This window comes from Maniola jurtina, chromosome 20 (assembly GCF_905333055.1).
Source record: "Maniola jurtina chromosome 20, ilManJurt1.1, whole genome shotgun sequence".
Classification (NCBI taxonomy): Eukaryota; Metazoa; Arthropoda; class Insecta; order Lepidoptera; family Nymphalidae; genus Maniola; species Maniola jurtina.
This window is the reverse complement of record NC_060048.1, coordinates 8,617,888-8,639,590: the sequence shown is the minus strand read 5'-3', so window position 1 is coordinate 8,639,590 and position 21,703 is coordinate 8,617,888. Positions and strand designations below refer to the sequence as shown.

Here is a 21,703-nt window from a genome sequence, read left to right as displayed (position 1 = left end):
TTAATTTTCCGGCATAAAAATAGGCTGTGATAATCCAGAGTATAATCTATCTCCATTCCAAATCAGCCAAATCCGTCCAGTTGTTTTTGCGTGAAAGAGTAACAAACATCCACACATACACACATACTTTCGCTAAAATATTTTATCACTGGCAACACGCACTATTCGAAGACTGATCTTCCAGCTCTGAGTAATTTTGGACGAGAAGACATCATGAAGCTTCCCGAACGCTGCCCAGCTGAGTTGCTACTGAGTAGCTGGTGTGTCCTAGGCATACACACTCGTCTACAATTTTGAGTGCAGAGCTCTGAAAGATTACTGGATAGGACGGGGCATGAGCATTAGACATGATTTTCGTATTTATTTTTAGACCCACCTGTTGAGAAACCTTGCCTATCGTATTTTAGTCTTCCAGAGTCTCTGCTATAGCGAGTATGTCGTCGGCAAATCAAAGGTGAGTGATGTACTCTCCGTGTTCCAATACGTCTTAAAATGCAGTGGTAAAGAGCGCCGGGGCGATCACGTCTTCTGTCGCACTCCCCGTTTGATTGACCTCGTAGACCAGGTCTGTATACGAACTGACATGGTGACGTTTTCGTACAAGTGCTTTAGCACTTGGATATAGCGGTAGTCGATCTGGCATCTCTGTATATCCTAAGTACCTTAGTATATCCTAAGTTTCCACCTAATCGAAGGTTTTCTTATAGGCCACAAACCATTACTTACTGCTGAAATTGCGTAATACTTCAGCAAAAATATAATAAATTCAGCCAATCACAACAATCAAGATGTTGTTTAATGATTGATGCAGCATTTATGCAATTGTCCAGCAGATATCTGATAAAAATGATCTACTTATGTATTTTAAAAATGTTGTTAATTCTTAACTGATTTAATACCTATATAAGATATGATTCGAATATCAAATCAGATGCATCAAAGCATTTACGCTAACTTTTCCTTGATTCTATTAAGTGGGTCTTATCTAAAAATATATTATCGATATTGATAATATCGATCTATTTAATGATTGAGATAGGCTTAATACTCACTTTATAAGACGCAATAACTCATGTAACACAAAGTGGCAATTAATATTTTGTCGTTGACGTCATGACAATATGGAATCAATTAATATAAATGTATATGGAACATGGACAATATGGAATCAATCATATATGTAAGTATATATATTATTATTAAACAGCATAACGCTTTATCTTTTGGTATATTTTTGTTTACCTCAATAGCTCAACGGTTGAAGAGCGGACTGAATTCCGAAAGGTCGGTGGTTCAAACCCCACCCGTTGCACTATTGTCGTACCCACTCCTGGCACAAGCTTTACGCTTAGTTGGAGGGGAAAGGGAATTAGTCATAATTCAGCATGGCTAATATTCTTTATATAAAAAAAAATTAAGTTTTTAAAAAGTTTGGGAAACTTTTTTATTCAGATAAAAATTCAATAAGGTAATGACTACTAGTCAAATCAGCGACTTTTTATCGAACACCAATGCGCTCGCTTAGTATAGGAGCTTGTATGAAGTACATAGATGTGACGTCATAAACATTTGACGTGACTTGATGTATAGTTAAATTGACAATTATTAAAATTTTTAGAAAACTTAAAACTAACAGGGGGCGCGGATTTTAGGAATTTTGAAAGACTCTCTATTTAATTCCTAAGAATTAATTTATTTTTGTAATAGGCATCGTCCCAATTCCTAATTTAAATTTTCAGGATCTTTGCGATACAAATGTCGAAGCAATCTACGAGATAGATTGCGTCTCAAGTAGATAATACAGACCGGTTGTTTACGGGTTACGTCTAATCCGATTATGTATCGCGTGACATCACAACGATTTAGCATAATCGTGTAGGATAATCGAATGTCATAAATCGTTAGCTCCCTGTCTTACTCGATAGTCGTAATCATGTCGTGACGTCAGTAATCGTACTATATCTCTTGACTGAGAAATTCACTTTATAATAATTTGCATCTACGTCAGATGACAGGGCTTTTTTATATCTACTTGTAATACTTTGATATTTTTATTCGGAACAGATGTGACGTAGACGTGGACGTTTCTTAATGAAAAGTTGAATATAGTATATTTCATTACAAGTGCGGAAAGGCTGTCATTGCAAAGAGTTCCGACAAATGTTTACCCGAGCCGAGGCGTAGCTGAAGGCGAGGGTTGACAGTCGGAACGAGTTGCAATGACGGTTCCGCACGTGTACTGAACGACTATTTTTAATACAGTTGCGAAAAAATGAAGCAATTTAATAAAATAATAAAAACACAATAATTTCAACTAACTTAATTTAATTTAATTTACAACAACTTTATTGTTAATAGATATAAAAAACTAGGGTCGAAATTACTCATTTTAGGCAACCAACAACTAAACTCGCAAAGAAAATTTCTGATAAATGGCGCCAACCGTAGAATATAAGTAGAGTTTTTTTTTCTTCACCCATTCTGGTAGGCAAAGGGAACTATGCCCATACAGCCAAGTCTTCAGTAGAAGTTTTTTATTGATATGAAATGAAAATGAAATTTAATGAGATGAAATGAAATGAAACCTAATCAAACTCATTCAATCAAATCATTAAATCTGATATTGAAACAAATTAGTAGCTTCTTTTTAGAAATATACGTATTTGCATGTATCATAAAAACTTCTATGAATTTTTTTAGTAAAAACTTCATGGTTAGTTTTTCTTTTTAATATTTTGACAGTTGGGAAAGAAAAAGCACGAGTGCGGGAAAGGTAAAAAAAAAGCACGATTATGTAATAGCCCACATCCCGAACGCTATACGTCCCTGCAATACGCTACTTTTTGAGCAACTGTATTAAAAAAACCTAAACAATCTTCTTTGCATACATAGCATCCCACGAGGTATCTAGTATAATAATAACATATTATTTTATAGCTACATATTGTAAAATGGTTCTATTAAAAAAGAGTACCTAACTTTTAAGTTTCTTGCTGGCTCTTCTCAATAGAATTTGCTTGAATGAGGGGTCGTCATCGATATGGTAGGTACGTTGAAAGTTGTATGAAAATGAAAAGTGGCATAGGGACCTGGTAATGTTTAATCCCTGACTTTAGGGATCCCTTCCACGTTTTTTCGAATACAACCACGACATCTTCAGGGTTCAAAAAGCGAATTCCTCTGAGTTTATCTTTTATTTATATAAATAAAAGTCGCAAGGTACCAGGTCGGAACTGTAAGGAGTATGGCACACTAATTCCACATCTTCCATAGACAAATATTCGATTGTCCGTCTGGCTTTGTGGAGTTAAAATTTGCCGACCAGGTTACAAGGTATCCAGTCTAATCCAATCCATCACCCTGTATGCGTCCACTGCTGGACGCATACAGGGTCCGCCTTCCTCATCCATCCGCTCCCCGCCATCTTCTTCAGGTCGTCGGTCCAGCGGGTAGGAGGTGGTCCCACATTGCGCTTACCGGTATGCGATCTACACAAGGTATCAGTATGACAAAAATGCAAGTAAATCCCAACCTGACCCACATACACGAGGATGGAGTATGTATATTTAAATTAGTGTTGTCTGCCGTGCGTCATTCGATAACGATAATGGTCGAGATAAGGTCGAAGGATGATCTTGTCACCATGTTAACAGTTTGTTACGACGCTATACATAATTATATTTATCGACTGTTTTGTGACGGGTGTTAACTAAATGTTCTTAAGAATATTTTTTTTATACCTAAGTTTTGTTTTTTTAGGGTTCCGTATCTCAAAAGAAAAAACGGAACCCTTATAGGATCACTTTTTTTCGATATTAGCTGACGCCCGCAATTTTCAGATTTATGTTTTTCAAAATCCCAGTAGGATTTTCCGGGATAAAAAGTAGCCTATGTGTTGATCCAGGGTATAATCTATCTTCATTCCGAATTCAGCCAAAATCCGCTCAGTAGTTTTTGCGTAAAAGTGTAACAAACATACACACATATGCACATGTTCCATACACACAAACTTTTGCCTTTATATTATTAGTGTGATAGTAAATCAACTACTTACCTCCATGAAGTCCTAAGCCGGTTGGAGCTGGTAGCTAAGCGATTAGATGAGAGTTTTTGCAAGAAATTAGCTCTAGTATCGACTAATTTGTGAGAATAGTCGATACTAGAGCTAATTTTTTAAAATGGACCCTTTATAAAAACCTGTGAGGATGATACTATCATAGTCGCAATTAAAATGCTGCCTACGTTTTCGTATCAGTTTACAAATTGCGAAAACCAAATTTCGCGAGCAGGCCTGTCGCATCCACCTTAAGACCAAATTTTTTGTTAGTTTTTAGTTTGGCCCTACGTAGCATTCTTTTTTGGGAGGCATTAGTTTTTGAAAATTCCTACAACTTTTAGCCGCTAACTCAATATTATTATTGAACTTGACGGCATTTTAGTTAAATAACGGCAGCCATGTGTAGTTGACGACATTTAAGGGGCATGAGACGGGCCTGCCCGCGAAATTCACCACCTTAGTTCCAACCACATATTTATTTGAATAAGTATAGACTACTTATTGCGATTCTTAAAATACGGCTTTTTAGTTAAAGGCAGGTGGTCAAAGTCGCGAGAAAACAATGTTCACAATAATTTATGAGAGCCTCAATCTATTTCCAGGCAATGTAAAATCTTTATGCTCATCGAATCGTCGCATTGCTCGAGCATGCTTGACGAAATTTAGAATTAAACTGGAACGAAGATGACGTCAAGTAGCTTGCTCTGACGTCAGCAAGGATATATTTTCGGTGCATGTTATCATGCATCGAACCAGCACGCAGCTGTTTTAGTAAGAGTTCATAGCACTGTTCATACTTTTTTCGGCTTTGCACCAATGATCTTACAATATAATTACTCTAACATCATTGCTTTGCACGGGTGGTCAAGGCATCCGCTGTTTTAGAATATACAGGTATAAAGATCACATCACACTAATATTATAAAGGAGAAAGTTTGTATGTGTGTGTGTGTGTGTGTGTGTATGTTAATTACTCCTTCACGCAAAAACTACTGGACGGATTGGGCTGAAATTTAGAATGGAGATAGATTATACCCTGGATTAGCACATAGGCTACTTTTTATCCCGGAAAATCAAAGAGTTCCCACGGGAATTTTAAAAAACTTACATCCACGCGAACGAAGTCTCGGGTATCAGCTAGTCTTTCATAATATGATATCCCATTTGGTACTTTGAAAGTTCATACCTACTAATTATTATTATTTGTTTATGTCCACTTTTTAATTTTTGTGATGTAACCATAAATTCACGGTTTTCGGATTTTTCCCCTTATGTGTGCTATAGGACCTACCTATCTGCCAAACATGATTCTAGGTCAACGGGAAGTACCCTATAGGTTTCTTGATAGACACGACAGACAGACAACGGAGTGCTCCTAATAAAGGTCTCTTTTTCCTTTTAAGGTACGGAACCCCAAAAAAGTTTGTGAAGCTATGGAACCAGTTACAATATTGTTCCCAGCGTTCACAGGCTGTTGCAACGGGAGTGTAGAGCGGCTTCAAATCTATACTAATATTATAAATGCGAAAGTGTATCTGTCTGTCTGTCTGTCTGCTAGCTTTTCACAGCCCAAGAGATTGACCGATTTTGATGAAAGATCCAGAGTTAGCTTACATCCAGTCCAGGGGAAGGACATAGGCTACGTTTTATGCCGGAAAATAAAATATGTAGTTCCCACGGGATTTTTAAAGGTCCATCCGTTTAACCGATTTATATGAAATTTGGTACAGAAGTAGCTTTGACGGGCGTTGATATAGGCATATAGGCAATTTTATTCCCTAAAATCAAAGAGTTTGCACGGGATTTATAATAAACCTAAATCCACGCGGACGAAGTCGTGGGCACCGTGTAGTATAATATGTAGCCTTATACAGTTCTTACAATTCACGAAGGCGAGTGGCTTATGCTTGTGTTTAAGTCCTATCGGTATAAGTAAGGTACACTAAATGTGTGCGTTTGCGAGCGCTTGCTCGCGACTGATTGGTCCAACATGCACGCACACTTACGCAATGCCCATGTATACGATGTAACCACAAGTAAAGTTCACTCGCCTTCGTGAATTGTAAGAACTATACCTTATCACGGTGCACGTGTTAATAAGATGTTTACATGCCTCGTGGCCTTTACGTACGCTCCACCGATTGCCACCCGAAACGAATGAGGAAAATCAAGATAATAAAATATTGCATTTTCTTAGATATTCATTGTTCGGGAGACGTATCAAATAAAATCAGTGAAATGCGAGTTGGACTCGCACACGAAGGTTCCGTAACATCATCGTACAAGAAATATCATTTTTTTTTCATCGCAGACATTTTAAATTTTTATTATTTGTTGTTATAGCGGCCTGTGAAAATTTTAACGATCTACCTATTTATGGTTCACGGGATACAGACAGACGGACGGACGGACGGACAGCGGAGGCTTAGTAGTAGGTAGGGTCCCGTTGGAACCCTTCGCGCACGGATCCCTAAAAAGATCGCTAAGGACAGACTCCGGTTAATGGAAGTCGGTGAAAATAATTGTCCTTGAGGCGCGCTGCAGAAAGCGATCCCAGCGGAAGTCGTAACGCTGAAAAATTTCATTATCCCCTATTCCGACAGTTCAACAAAAAATGAAACCTTCTATCGTTGCTAATAAAAGGTCTAATGAAAAACACCGAAATCCCCAATGAAGCCTTAAAAACCGTTGATACCGAAAGATTTTAGGTTTAAACCTCACCTATTGAGCAATTTTTTAAATTGCTAGCTGTACCCGGCATGCGTTGCAATGCCGTAAACAAACATGTTTTTTTTATTCATATATAGGTATATAGTTTTTTGATGCAGGAATCATCTCCGGCGCCCTCAGAACACCGTACCAAAGTTTCATAACAATCTGGTCAGCGGTTTAGCCGCCTATAGTACACAAACATACAAACATTGATTTTTATATAGAAAATTGTATCATGATACGTCGGAAAACAATCAGAACCATACATTTTAATAACCCACAACCATGTACCAAGCTTATGGTTCAACATCCTACGTACTAATGCATTTGCAGCTCAAGCACAAGATACAAACTTCGTGGAAAGGAAACAGGAAGGGAAGTCATCTCTCGACGTAATCATCCCTACAGCTTAAATACTATCTACATTGAAATGATGGCTTTAATGTTTGCGGACAAGCTGGTTTCAGGTTCAGATCTATAGAGCGCACTTTGACTTTGCTTAGACTTAACACACTGTTAGAGAAAGCGCTATACTGCTGACATAAAACCGTCTCGTTTTAACTGAAGCTTAAGTCTGCATGAGCAAAGTCAATGTACGTTCTATAGTAGATCTCAGCCTTTAGAGTCGTAACTTTTCCTCGAACGGCTCTGATCCTGCTTACGCCCTAAGCAAAATAATATAATTAGTCCTCCAGACTTCTGCCGGTTATAATAAACCCTCCTCTCATCACATCCCTGTAACCCCGCGGGATTTCGCTGTGTAGACATCTCCGTCGAGACTGTATGAAGTACTCTTTAGTTTTTTGTATTTAACGTAACACGTAGGTCTTATAAAAATACTCTCTTCTTCTTGTCCTTAAACCCAATGTGGGGTCGGCACAACGTGTCTTTTTAACCCCCGACCCAAAAAGTGGTGTGTTATAAGTTTGACGTGTGTATCTGTGTATCTGTGGCATCGTAGTTCTTAAACTAATGAACCGATTTTAATTTAGTTTGTTTTTGTTTGAAAGGTGGCTTGATCGAGAGTGTTCTTAGCTATAATTCAAGAAAATCGGTTCAGCCGTTTGAAAGTTATCAGCTCTTTTCTAGTTACTGTAACCTTCACTTGTCGGGGGTGTTATCACACACTTCTGTCATACGTCAACGCATTACAGATAAATTATGAAGGCACTCTACCTACTATTAAATTAATGCATTCAAATTCGTAGTAAGGAATTTCAATCATAACAGGAAGTACGGATTGTTATTGAAGACAACACAGCAAGTGCAGAGTCGACAAAGTTACCTGTAAACAATGTACTTAGGTAACTTTTGCCGACTAAGCATATTGCATACCTACTTGATAACTTCAATAACTTCAAGAACCTTAGTCGACTTCATTCAACTTGAGGAAGACTCAAGATGTTGTTAAGACGAACTTGCATCCAATTTAGGTACACAATCATTTTGATTTAAGTAAGTTTAATCTACCTAGTTCTAAATGGACGTGTTATTTGCAAATTTTACCACTTCACTCTGTTTTATTTGTTTACTAGCCGATGCCTGTGACTTCGCCCGCGTGAATTTAGGTTTTTCGAAATCCCGTGGGAACTCTTTGATTTTCCGAGATAAAAAGTAGCCTTTGTGCTAATCCAGGATATTATTTATCTTCATTCCAAATTTCAGCCAAATCCGTCCAGTAGTTTTTGCGTGAAGGAGTAACAAACATACACACACACACACACATACAAACTTTCGCCTTTATAATATTAGTGTGATTAGTGTGACTAGCTGATGTCTGTGACTTCGTCAGCGTGGATATACCTAGGTTTCTAAAGAAACCCTTTAATCATCCAGGAAAAGTAGCCTATGTATCTATGTTAATTCAGGGTATAAGGTATCTCCATTTAAATATGTTCATTCTTTCTGATTTTATTGAAATTAGAATAGGTACCTTCTTATATTATGAGGTCCGCTTTCCTACATTTCGCCGCCCACTTTGCCTGGTTTTGAGCATCCGATTAACCGAGTCTATTGACTCTTCATTACCTATTGCCTGCTGATTTAACTGGTACGTATATACCATATCTATCACAGATCAGCACAGGCTTTACTCTAAACGACAATTAAATATCTTTTTAACATAAAGTTGAAAACTAAAACCCGACCTAAAGCCTGACTACTTTAGGTACTAGGTAGGTAGGTACCTTTGAGTATACCTACCTATTGCGTTTCAGGGAATTGTTTTTTTACAATCTGACTAAGGAATTAGCTATTTAGGTGGTCGTAAAAAAAGACATAAAACAAAGAGTAACAAAATGGAAACCTCAAGGAAATGTACAAGGACTTTATTTTAAAATGTCTGTGTAGTGTCGAACGACAGTCGACACCTATGCTATAAAATTTCAAATAATCTACCAATTTCTAGATTTAATTATATCTACTATCGTTTGTTGTCCACTGAACATTGTAACATCTAACTAAGGATATTACATTATCCAAAAGATAATTAATATAAATAAATAAAAAGTTGAATGGTTACTCAGTCAAAAGTCGTTACGCTTTTTAACCCCCGACCCAAAAAGAGGGGTGTTATAAGTTTGACGTGTGTATCTGTGTATCTGTGTATCTGTCTGTGGCATCGTAGCGCCTAAACGAATGAACCGATTTTAATTTAGTTTTTTTTGTTTGAAAGGTGGCTTGATCGAGAGTGTTCTTAGCTATAATCCAAAAAAATTGGTTCAGCCGTTTAAAAGTTATCAGCTCTTTTCTAGTTTTCTTGTAGAAAAGAAGGTTAGATAACCGTTAGGTTCATAATATTATGTCAATTGACAAATGTCAAGCTGTCAAGATGGACGTTGCCTAGATAAATAATTATTTATTTGAAAATGATGTTTTGGAAAACTCGGATACTTTAGATCGTAGGCGTGGAATAGTCCAAGAAAATCGGTTCAGCCGTTTTAAAGTTATCAGGTCTTTTCGGTCTTTACTAGTTACTGTAACCTTTACTTGTCGGGGGTGTTATAAATTTTTAATTTACACTTGTTCTTTTTTAAAAAAGCAAAGTTTTATCAAGCGACAAATCGCGCCATAGAACAGTATCGACTTGCAATATTGAATGTGACTTCCTGCCACAATTCTCGATTGACTAACTGACTGACTGACTGATCTATCAACGCACAGTTCAAACTACTGGATGGATCGGCCTGCATGGAGACAGCTATTGATATAACGTAGGCATCTGCTAAGAAAGGATTTTTGAAAATTCAAGGTATACTCCCTAAGGGAGTAAAATAGGGGTTCGAAAGTGTAGTCCAGCGGACGAAGTCGTGGGCATAAACTAGTTTCATATAAAAATGGGATAAAGCAAAGTTTTATCGAGCGACAAATCGCCAGTTTGATCTAAGTAACATTGAACAGTATCGACTTGCAATATCGGACGTGACTTCCTGCCTCCGGACACAATACATCTCTCCACCCAACTCATATTGAAAATTCCTTATCGCCCACGAAAAGTAGGCACGCCATAGATTTTCTTCGAACATAGTAGGATAGAAATATATCTTTAAAAGTGATCACAAATCAACTGGCTTTACCGAGTTCGATACTATTTTTGAATTTTCGTAGGATACTGGTGAGAGGCTTCGGTCGTGGCTAAATACCACCCTACAGGCAAAGCCGTGTCGCCAAGCGATTTATCGTTTCGGTACGAAGCCATGTAGAAACCAAAGAGGTGTGGGTTTAATGGAAACTGCTTTACCCCTAGATTAGCCCACTTCCTCAGCACTTAGATGTTAGACTACATCATCACTTACCACCAGGTGAGATTGCAGTCAGGGGCTAACTTGTATCTGAATGAATAAATAAGGACAGCCCACGGAAAATGCCCCTTAATATAGAGAAAACCTATGCCTATGCTATGAAAATCTCACTAGATCCTGCGGTATGATATTATAAGCTGTAGGTTAGTACCTTCGTTAAAATATCAGGCAGTTAATTGTTATTATTTATCCAACCATGTCTACCGAATTTGTGAATCAAATTTTTTTCGCATTCTTTTACACGATTTGCGGGCTCTCTCTATAGGTACTTACGGAATTTTAGTACGTTCAACTATACAGAATTTGATATCAAAATATAGCTAATTTAATCATGAAGTTTGTTTCTATATGAAATGGTTATGAACGTTTTCACATATTAGGAAATTTTACACATCTAAGGTTGGAATTTCACAAATTAATTCCCTAATGTAAATCGCTAATTGAAATATGTACTCTGAAACCTTTTCGAGTAAACGCATTATACTTAGATTGAAATTGTACTTATAGGAAAATGGCAAATTAATTGATTGAGTAGCATTCATTGTTAGACTTTCAAGCTCGGCGCTAGGTTTATATCTCTGAAAGGTTTTAAAATGAAAATATTGATGGCCGTGAGTGATGTATTGTATTAAAGTGAACTAATAAATAAATAATTAGGTATACTACGAGCATTCAGTAACATTCAGTTACTTTATCGATATTTTAAGTGGATATATTTTCTTTGAAAAGTTTACAATATGTTTAACTAAATTAAAACGTTCTTTAAGAAATCAAAATATTCATCGCTGTGATATGCAACAAAAACAATTATCTATTTATCCTAGTTTATTTGTGTGCATCACATTGAAATTAGGCGAGCAAAAACTAACCATTTGTAATTCGACACCTATTTCGTCGTACTCTGCTAAGTTTGATCAAAATCAGTTGAAGCAAAGTCAAATTGCATTTGCTTCTGGTGAAGTCGTAGACAAAGGATTTATGAATAGCAGAGGAATCATATAATGTTTAAGTTAATAGTTAAATATATAGTTAAGTATATAGTTAAGTATAATTATAGTAAGTTAAGTTATATAGAATAAATAAATCCAAATTTATATTTTCAGGTCCTGATTCTAACTCTTCTACATTCTGTCTGTAGTCAGAGTAAGACAAATAAAGAACGAAAAGGAAAGAAAGATCGGTTTGCAAAATTTTACATAAATAACTGGACCCAGTACAAGATACCAGTACCTGTAGATGCTGATTCCATGAGAGAAATATTACAAAGAATAGCCTTATACAAAGCGTTACAATACTGCCCTTTTGATGGAATAGATGTAGATGCGTGTGTTAAGAAAGGAATAGTGCCTGTTGTTAAAGCAATCATCAGTGATATTGTTAAGGAAAAGAACAAGGCAATAAGAAGGTTCGAGTTAGATGAGAAGGCGTTAATAAAGTGTTACAAGAATATTTAATATTTTTGGTTTATTAATTGCTATTGCAGAGGCACCATAATTCATAATGACATAACTCAAAATTAAAAAACCCTCGACACAAAAACTATAAGAAAACTAGAAAAGAGCTGATAACTTTCAAATGGCTGAACCGATTTACTTCGATTATAGCTCTCGATCAAGCCACCTTTCAAACAAAAAAAAAACTAAATTAAAATCGGTTCATTCGTTTAGGAGCTACAATGCCACAGACAGATACACAGATACACCGGTATAAGGACTTTATAGTGATTCTCGGAAAAGCTATGTCTATCAATAGACGCAAATAAACTATGATGATGATAAATAAGTATAAAACGACAATTTCAAGATACATGTAATGATTGTGGATCCTACTTATGTCAACCAATTCTCATCAAATATTAGAAAACATTTTGATGAAAATTGCCAATAAAAGTAATGGTATTTTTATCGAGGTGAATGCATTTGGATAGGTTTGCGTCATTTATCGACAAGTATATAGCGAAACGAATTAGTACAATCGAGATAATTATACGTTCGTTACCAGAAGTGTTTTTGCACGATTACACCTTTAATATTATACTACTAGAGGATGCCCGCGACTTCGTCCGCGTGGTTTTAGGTTTTTAAAGATCCTGTGGGAACCGTTTGATTTTCCGGGATAAAAAGTTGCTTATGTCCTTCCCCGGAATGTATCCTAAGTCTGGACAAAATTTCATTAAACTCTTTTCAGCGGTTGAGCCGTGAAAGCGTAGCAGACAGACAGACAGATAGACAGACAGACAGACAGACACACTTTCGCATTTATAATATTATATAGTAAGTATATATAGTATGGATGACAGTGTTAGAAATGGGTCAGAACTTAGTACCGGATGGATAATTTTGAAGGGTTGAATCGAGAGTTGTTCCGTTTGCCTTGTAGACCCTGGAGTCATGAAATCTTAGCGGTTAAATTTTTTTACGAGACAATTCACTGCGATTAAAAGTCTCATCGAGTGAAGCGCAATTTTGAGAACTATCTATGATTTTGGCGACTTTCGTCAGTCAGAACTATAGTGCATTTTCGTTAGGAAAATACGCTAGAAAATAATTTTGTTTCATATCATATCATCAATGTATGCCACTTGATATTGCGGTAACGTTTTCTTAGCTCGGTTTTCACTATAATCGGATATGATGCTGGAGGATCGCTTTTGTGGCTTTATGTTATTGAAAAAGATTTTATTTCTCTGTGATTTTAGCAGAAGCTTTAGAAAATATTGAATTTTATTCCTATTTCTTGGAAGTTTTATTGCAGAAATGTTGCAAAAAGTCGCCATATCCTTTCAGTACTGAAGTGCATGTTCATTTCACATATCGTTATACCACACACACTACAAGCTCATATAATCGGGCAATCGAAAATTTAGAAAGTAAAATAAAGAAGTGAAACTCATTATTCTATGAATAGCATAGAAACTTACCAGATATCCTCTTGATATGCAACTGAGTCGCGAAATTGTTACCCATCTGCGACACATAGCTATCTTTCTTGCTCGACAGCTGTATACTGAACCCATCGGACTCCAAAGAGGCCCTTGGAGCCCTGGCCGCTTGCACTGCTTTGTTCTGGCATACTGGGGTAGGAGCTATCTTAGCTAAGGCCGCTTCCTGCGAGCCAGTGCTGTCACGCCTGCGATTCTTGTGGTCCAACAGCATACTCGGCGTACACCCCATACTGCTTGGAACTACACTTTAGCACTAACACTTACACACTGCGGTGCCATCGTTTTGACCTGCAACAAAGACATTCTTAGTTAATTAATATCATGGTAATAAGGAGTCAAAGAGAATACACTGTTTCAATCTGATTGGGTAAACATAAAGAATTGTGTTTTCTAAATTGACTCAATTCATTGGTTAGTATGGTAAAATGTTTCAGCCCCGCTATTTGTGTTTTTAGGCACACGCTTGATCACAATCACATCTAATGGAATGTGATGATGCGGCCTAAGATAGGACGCGATTACCTAGAAGGTGCCTATTCACTCTTGTTTTAAGGATACCCCGATTGTAATTGGTATGAAATTGAGATCGCGGAAGAGTATTCCAAACCTTAGCCATGCGTATGAGGAATGATTACGCAAAACGTTTCACGTTCCATGTAGATGGAATGTCGACGTCATAAGGATGGAAACTCGCCCCACGTATTGCGGTTCGGTGGTAAAATGGTGAAGGGGGGACAAGATCGAAATATATCCTATAAAACACAGAGTCGACGACCTTACGGCGGTGATCGAGACTTTGAAGATTCGCCAACCAAGGAGAGTCTTCGCACTATAAGTTTTCTAGCTCGACGATCAACGGCATCCAGAGCCGCTAGTTGGTACTTAACGAAGCCATCATATTATTATTGGTGTATCATTAAATTATATTATAGTGCGTGCCTCAATAATGTACCATGTTTCCGTCAATGTAACTACAATACCAGCCGATGAAATCGCAGTCAAACATTTATGTTGGTTCGGTACACATAAACACACTCACCACTTTCCTTTTGTCCTTCAAAGTTTTTGGTCGTTATTTTAAATCAACACTAAAATATAAATGAAATAATTAATTTAAATCCCACAGATTAATTAATTTTAATTTAATTTACCTTAAGCTTATAACTAAATTATCCAATTTCATAACTTCCTTATCCCTTATGTAAATTTTCATAAATCGATAGACTTCGATGGAATAGAATTTAAGTTTTGTTCGAGAAATTTGAAACTTCGATGGGACGAAGTTGGTAAAAATCTTGCTTTACTTTGTAAATCCCCGTGCAACTTTATTCTTAGTAATTTCAAGTTGAGTTTAAGTGTTATTTGAATATCACAATTAAATTGTTTTGAAAGAGTTTATGAGTACGGATTAGATAAGATGAATGGAAAGTCGTAGAGTTTTTAAGTTATTAAGGTAAGAAGAAAAATATTTTTTTCATAAACGACCAAGGGACAAGAAAACGCAACTAGGGTTGCCTAACGAAAATCCGCCTAGGTTTCAAAGTTTGAACATTTTTAAATTTTTCATTGGTGGTTAACGTGGAGCTAACTAATATCTTATAATTTTTATGCATACATTTCTGATAAAATTTGGAAAGTTTTTTTAACTAAAAATATTTTAGTTTTTGGGACGATAAAATACATCGAATGGGATTTCAGTGACATATTATAATTAAACTTCATAAAACTAAAAGCATTGGGTAGTTATTTTCTAGTGCAACGAAGGTTTGAAATACTTTAAAATTTTCCATTAAATATTGACGGAATTCTATTTCAAACAGTATTATTTTGAAGCTGCTATAAATTTTGAGTCACGTAGGTAAATATCGAATAAAGAGAATATAACCAAAAGCATTAAGATAATGTCGAAGCGAAGACGACGTCTAGACGACTTCACCTTCTATATAATTCAACTAAAATAATACTGTGAGCATTTTCTTTTTATCATTGTTTAAAATAATAAAAGCTATACATATTATTTCAAAAAGCTTGCAAAGTATTAAGTTTTTAAAACATTAGGTTTATAGCTGTTGAGTCTAGCTTAAGGCTGCCTTTCTACCAGAGATACATGGCACAGCTTAGCATTCTGATGGAAGGGGCTTCACCGAAGTGATTTTACAAACTAGTTGAAATAACGGGTTTTTTTTTAAATAAAAATAATAGCCATTTTTCATCATGACTAACATTCCCCTTTCCCCTCCAAATAAGCGTAAAGCTTGTGCTAGGAATGGGTACGACAATAGTGCAACGGCTGGGGTTTGAACCGCCCGCGCCGACCTTTCGGAATTCAGTCCACTCGAACTCCTATAACCGTTGAGCTATTGAGGCTTGTAATATACTTACTAGTATAGTAGTAGTTGTATTTATATACTTACTAGTTAAAATAACGAGAATAATAGGGGTGCGAGCTAAATATGCTTGCTAAAGGTCATAGCTCATTTATAGAGCACCGTTCCCACAGAACACATGCACGGCTCCGCCTCAAATCGGAGTGACCGCTAGTTGTCCACGCGCCGACATCTAGGCTATGTCCAACAGTGGGCTTCGACGGGCTGATTATGATGAATGAAGCAAAACTGCGTACACACGTTTAATCATAATAATATTATATGTATATCTACTATCAATACTCGTAGTATGTTTGGCTTAACAATAAACTCGTGCAAGCAAAGACTTTATGCCGTTTGCATTCTGTATTGGAGAATGGGAATATCTACACATTTGTTTGACTTCTCTATTAACTCGACAAGCGACAAGTTCATATCAACTATTCTACGAAGTTTGAATTTGAATTTCCATTGTTCTCGAACTTAGAGGTATTTTTCCTGTCTGGTTTTAAAATTATACGAAACGCAAAACTCAAAACTCTGCGCTTACCTAATCTACTTTCTGTACTTCTGTACTGAAAAGTTTCCCGACAAATGCGCGATGCGCGTGCTTTAGATAAGTTGGAATTTTGATTTTCATTTTTAACCCCCGACCCAAAAAGAGGGGTGCTATAAGTTTGACGTGTGTATCTGTGTATCTGTCTGTGGCATCGTAGCGCCTAAACGAATGAACCGATTTTAATTTAGTTTTTTTATTTGAAAGGTGGCTTGATCGAGAGTTTTCTTAGCCATAATCCAAGAAAATCGGTTCAGCCGTTTGAAAGTTATCAGCTCTTTTCAAGTTGATACTGTAACCTTCACTTGTCGGGTTTGTTATAAATTTTTAATTTACACTTGTTCAAGGAGCATTAAATAATCATCAATGATAAACAACCATGACTGTACTGATAGACGAGACACAGTCTAACCCGTGGATCTAGAAATTACTTGTAATTTTTAAGGTTTTCTCTATAACATAACGTGCGCACTATGAAAGAATTTTCAGCAATGTTAACGGGATCCTTAAAAAACCTACAGGCAGACGAAATCGCGGAAATCGGCAAGTTTAGTCTAAACAACGATCTCTGTTGGGTCTACTTGTTTGCCAGTTTGATTGATTGTCGGGAAATACTCCACCTTCTGTTTGACTTTGCTATTGACTCGGTACTCATAGTTTGATGGACGTCCCAACATCAATAGTGCTATGCGTTTGAGTTGAAATTAAACAGTACCTTTAAAATGATACTTAGGTCATGATGATTTTAACATACTGCCTCTTTGTAGTGGATAGTGAAAGTCTGTGTAGGTTTCTTTTCAACCTTAAAGCTGTAGTAGATAGCTTTTAGGTTTCCGTGCCTAAAGGGTGCCATTGAGGCCCTAAGTACTTATTACTATACCTAAGCCTACGCTGTCCGTCCGTCTGTCTGTCAGCGGTTTGTATCTCGTAAACCGTAATAGGTAGAGAGTAGAAATTTTCACAGAATATCTTATATCTATTGCCGCTATATCAACAAATAATAAAAAATTCAAAATGGCCGTCATGAAAATTAAAATGTGTTATTTCTTGTACGATAAATACGGAACCCTTCGTGTGTGAGTCCGACAGTCACTTGACCGACTTTTAAACTGGCTGTAATACCAGACTAGATGGACAGATGGCCTGGATGAAACTATAACAGTACCTTGTTTTACTTCCAAAGTCGAAACCCAAAAAATGCGCTTTTTCCGACATTCGAAGAAATAACTCCTTTGATTGATGTAGGTTTTTATAAGAAAAACAAAGTAAACATTACAAAATATGCAGCTCTATTTCTAAGCCAATATAATATATTCAGAAGTTAGAGCAATAAAATAAATTAATTTAATAGAAAGTATTATTCGTATTTCGTACGTAGTGCGTCGTACTTATATAGTACACTTTTTACTCTTTGTTGTCTGGCCAGGATCTTTTATGGATTGCGCGTAGTGCATAATATTTCTTATTTCATATTTTAATAATTTAGACAACAGAATTTTACGATTTTGCAAGCTGTAGGTACTCTGTAACACTTGTACAATTTGAATGATAAAGGTTACACTACTCGCCCATGTTTAAAAGTTGTAATTAGGAATCTACTAATTCATATTAAGAGGGGTCTCTCCGTTACTCGCTCCATACAAACGTAGTTCGTCTCTCATTGGAATACTAACCAATCATGCTCAATGGAATTTTGATCTATGATTCTATGATTGTGGTTTTCCAGATTTCCGTTAAAATATTTGGTTTCAAAGTTACGCGGTCTTAAAAATTCACATACAAATTTTTGAGCCGCTGTAATTTTAAAACTATATATTTTTAGAAAAATCTAAAACACCACAGGCATAGATATTTGTTTCTAGAATATGTCTGCAAAATTACATGGATTTTGGTTGCTTAATATTCAAATGAAATTGGGACTACGATTGTATGGAGCAAGTGACGGAGTGTAATTAGACTTCCGTTGAGATCTGTCTTGTCAGAATAATAACATGTGTTGTTAGATTGTAGAGGAGTTATCAGGGCATAGATGATTCAATTAACCAATTGTAACAACGATGCGACTGGTTGGCGAGAGTCGTATTGTTCCCAGAGAATAAAGACTTGCTGTTCGATTGTTGATAATAAAATAGTCATTGTTTTTAGCTGGCCAACGCTGACGATGCTTGTGAGTGTATTCAGGTTTTTCATTAGACTGTTGGTGTATATATCTAAATCGCTGTCGCATTAATTGATTAGTTTTTAAGCTTGCCTTTTTTCTGTAGGAGGTGAAATCCTCGTGGCCATCCGAATCGGATGGTGTCGGACTCCTACCGGCTAAAACCTTTCCTTTCCCAAGCAATTATGCTCCCACCTTGTTGGCCTATCATTACTACCGCGGTCTGATTGGGGCTACGATTGTATGGAGTAAGTGAACGGAGAGAGCCCTGTTAAGCACCTGGCGACAATTCGAAAACTGATCAACGCCGATCAGTTTTTCGAATTTAGTGCCCTGCCCATTGTCACTTCAGCTTCGCAATCCGTTGAGCTATATCGGTTACTCTGGGTTTTCTATGGAACTCCTCATTTCTGATTTGATCACGTAGAGGAACCCCAAGCATAGCTCGCTTAATCGCGAGGGGCGGGTTCTACCGTGTTTATTATATACTAGCGACCCGCCCCGGCTTCGCACGGGTGGACATTTATTATTTCTATTTTCCGGGATAAAATATAGCCTATACGGATTCGGAAGAATCCCTCTAAGTAATGGTAAAAGAAATTTTGAAATCGGTCCAGTAGTTTTTGAGCCTATTCAATACAAACATACAAAAATACAAAGGTTTCCTCTTTATAATATTAGTATAGATTGGAGAGGAAATAAAAGCTGCTTATAAGAAATTATAATATTATCGGCGATAATAAAACTGAAGGAGAGCAAATAATATGTATAAGCTATTAGAAAGACATAGCTGCAAAGGCTCATAGCAAAAAGTTAATTTTTGTATTAAGGCGGTCTCAAAGGGAATTCGCAGAAAAGCTTTTTCCTTTTCTAGACAGTTATTAAATTCATTATAAATAAGTTATACTTTATTAGATGTGTTCAAACTTTAAAGGTAAAGCAAAATATATCCTTTGATTAAAAACAAACATTCTCAATTATTTAAGTTGAATATTTCTGTACCGAGGTTCTTTAGCGTATTTCACATGAATTTTGGCTGGACAGAAATTTTAATTACGTAATTTGTTCCATCATTTTGTTAATTAAGTACTTTCAATTTCATCCTGTGACCTGTTGCTGGATCAAACTTTCCTGGTTTCTATCTTAGGTACAGCCTTGGGGGCTTATAATGTACAGCTCTGTTTAAGTCGTTAGTTAATACTGTTAGCTAAAACACTTTTTAAAATAAATTTTTATAGAAACAAATACGTATTTTTTCTGAAAAACACAAAACGATCAACTATTCAAAAACGGGTCCTTTTTACCCATAAGTTTAGAGGTCATTTGATAGCCTTTGGTCTCCTCTACAACCTCTCAAAGAGACCGTAACGTTTTACCGGACATCATGCATCATGCATACCTATGGCTTAAAAATACAAAAAAAATATTTCCCCGCTTTAAATGGTTTCTGATTTTAAATATAAAACAAAACAAAAACTTTAAAAACGTCATCAAAACCGGAGCTGTTTCTGTGGACTCCCGAGGAAAAGGCTTCATTGACTCCAATATAGGTATAACATATTTTAGAACTAACACCCAGTGAAAATACCTATTACTTATTCTACCTGTTGCTTTCTGGCGCAAAGCCAAACACATACAGTGCGTATTAGGTTGCGTATATCTGCGAAAGAGCTCCTTAACCAAATTTATTAGACAGGGCATAAAAGTTGAGTACACGTAGGCATGGGCCTAATATATTAGGGCGCCGGAACACTTGCGAAAAAGTATGTCAAGGTAACAAACGAATAAGTCATAGAGCTATTGAAATTATGAAACCCTACGCGCAAAAGTGTTCGTTTCATTTTTATACCAAACATTGATAGGTGTAAAATAAAAGCCGTATTTTCCGAAAATAATATCTAGGTAGTGTATGAGTCTTAATATTTCTACATAATACCTATTATAAATGCGAAAGTGTGTTTGTTTGTTAGTTTGTTCTTCGATCTAGCCGCAACGGAGCAATGATGTGTTTTTTAGGGTTCCGTACCTCAAAAGGATAAACGGAACCCTTATAGGATCACTTTGTTGTCTGTTTGTCTGTCTGTCAAGGTCAACGGGAAGTACTCTATAGGTTTCTTGATAGACAGCCAGACAGACAGACAACAAAGTGATCCTATAAGGGTTTCTTTTGAGGTACGGAACCCTAAAAACTTTTTCGATAAAGTCCCAGAAGAATAATCCCTCAATCACTATACAACTTTAGACTGTGTACGCAAAGTAGGTAGGTACCTACGTACCTATTACCTAAAGTTACAGATTACAGGTGCTGGCAGTCCTGCATTGGCTTTTCTTTTCTTAATAGGGTTTTAGCATTACTTCTCGTATTTTTAACCAAGTAACAAGTAAATAGACTTTGGACGGCCGTGGCTATATTATGGAATTAAAATAATGGATCCAGAAAATAATTTATTTTTTCATTATAAATGAACTTCAACAGTGAGCTAACTCTTTAACTCCTTTCCAAAAAGTAGGAGGTTCTCAATTCGGTGTGTTTTTAACCACCGACCCAAAAAGAGGGGTGTTATAAGTATGAAGTGTGTATCTGTGTATCTGTCTGTGGCATCGTAGCGCCTAAACGAATGAACCGATTTTAATTTAGTTTTTTTTTGTTTGAAAGGTGGCTTGATCGAGAGTGTTCTTAGCTATCATCCAAGAAAATCGGTTCAGCCGTTTGAAAATTATCAGCTTTTTTCTAGTTACTGTAACCTTCCCTTGTCGGGGGTGTTATAAATTTTTAATTTACACTTGTTCACACAAATCTTATAGTATATGGGTAGTTAATAGTTATGTATTACGTAGAACATTTCAATTCCAAATCACAAAGGTATTCAAATTAGCTCACCTCACTACAAATGTAACCATGTAACCGCACGTGAAGGAATAGGACATAATTACAAGCCTCATGCATAGTAAGCGGCATCATGTTGTTTACTTACCACAAGATTAGCTCAGATTATGACGCTGTTTGTCTATCACCACACGCTAAGAATCGTGACACGGTCACATACAACAATACAACCGAATTTAAACCCTGAAATTACACAAATAGAGTATAAACTTAGTTAAAACGG

The 21,703-nt window shown here is 36.5% G+C and overlaps 2 protein-coding genes and 1 long non-coding RNA gene across 10 annotated transcripts in view; 1 reads left to right on the top strand and 2 right to left on the bottom strand.

The window, feature by feature from the left end:
* LOC123875953 (high affinity cAMP-specific and IBMX-insensitive 3',5'-cyclic phosphodiesterase 8) overlaps nucleotides 1-21,703 on the bottom strand; it is a 174,003-nt gene that overhangs the window by 125,170 nt on the left and 27,130 nt on the right. For all 4 annotated transcript variants that reach the window (XM_045922069.1, XM_045922070.1, XM_045922071.1 and 1 more), the window contains exon 2: nucleotides 13,490-13,801. In XM_045922069.1, coding sequence (XP_045778025.1) covers nucleotides 13,490-13,742 — 253 coding nt within the window. In that variant the 5' untranslated portion in view covers nucleotides 13,743-13,801. The remainder of the gene's footprint in view (nucleotides 1-13,489; nucleotides 13,802-21,703) is intronic.
* LOC123875976 lies at nucleotides 1,076-12,025 on the top strand. Of its 2 annotated transcripts, none has more exons than XM_045922118.1 (2): nucleotides 1,076-1,180; nucleotides 11,673-12,025. In XM_045922118.1, the coding sequence occupies exons 1-2, from the start codon at nucleotides 1,154-1,156 to the stop codon at nucleotides 12,021-12,023; spliced, it is 378 nt and encodes a 125-aa protein (XP_045778074.1). In that variant the 5' UTR covers nucleotides 1,076-1,153; the 3' UTR covers nucleotides 12,024-12,025. The 2 variants fall into 2 exon arrangements, with proteins under 2 accessions (XP_045778074.1, XP_045778075.1); XM_045922119.1 differs by lacking the exon at nucleotides 1,076-1,180 and adding an exon at nucleotides 11,060-11,180.
* On the bottom strand, nucleotides 5,975-11,380 carry LOC123875977. Of its 4 annotated transcripts, none has more exons than XR_006798233.1 (2): nucleotides 11,369-11,380; nucleotides 5,975-6,132 (listed from the first exon to the last, which is right to left on the bottom strand). It is a non-coding gene; the product is annotated as an uncharacterized LOC123875977 (long non-coding RNA). The 4 variants fall into 4 exon arrangements; XR_006798234.1 differs by lacking the exon at nucleotides 11,369-11,380 and adding an exon at nucleotides 9,291-9,301; XR_006798231.1 differs by lacking the exon at nucleotides 11,369-11,380 and adding an exon at nucleotides 8,105-8,115.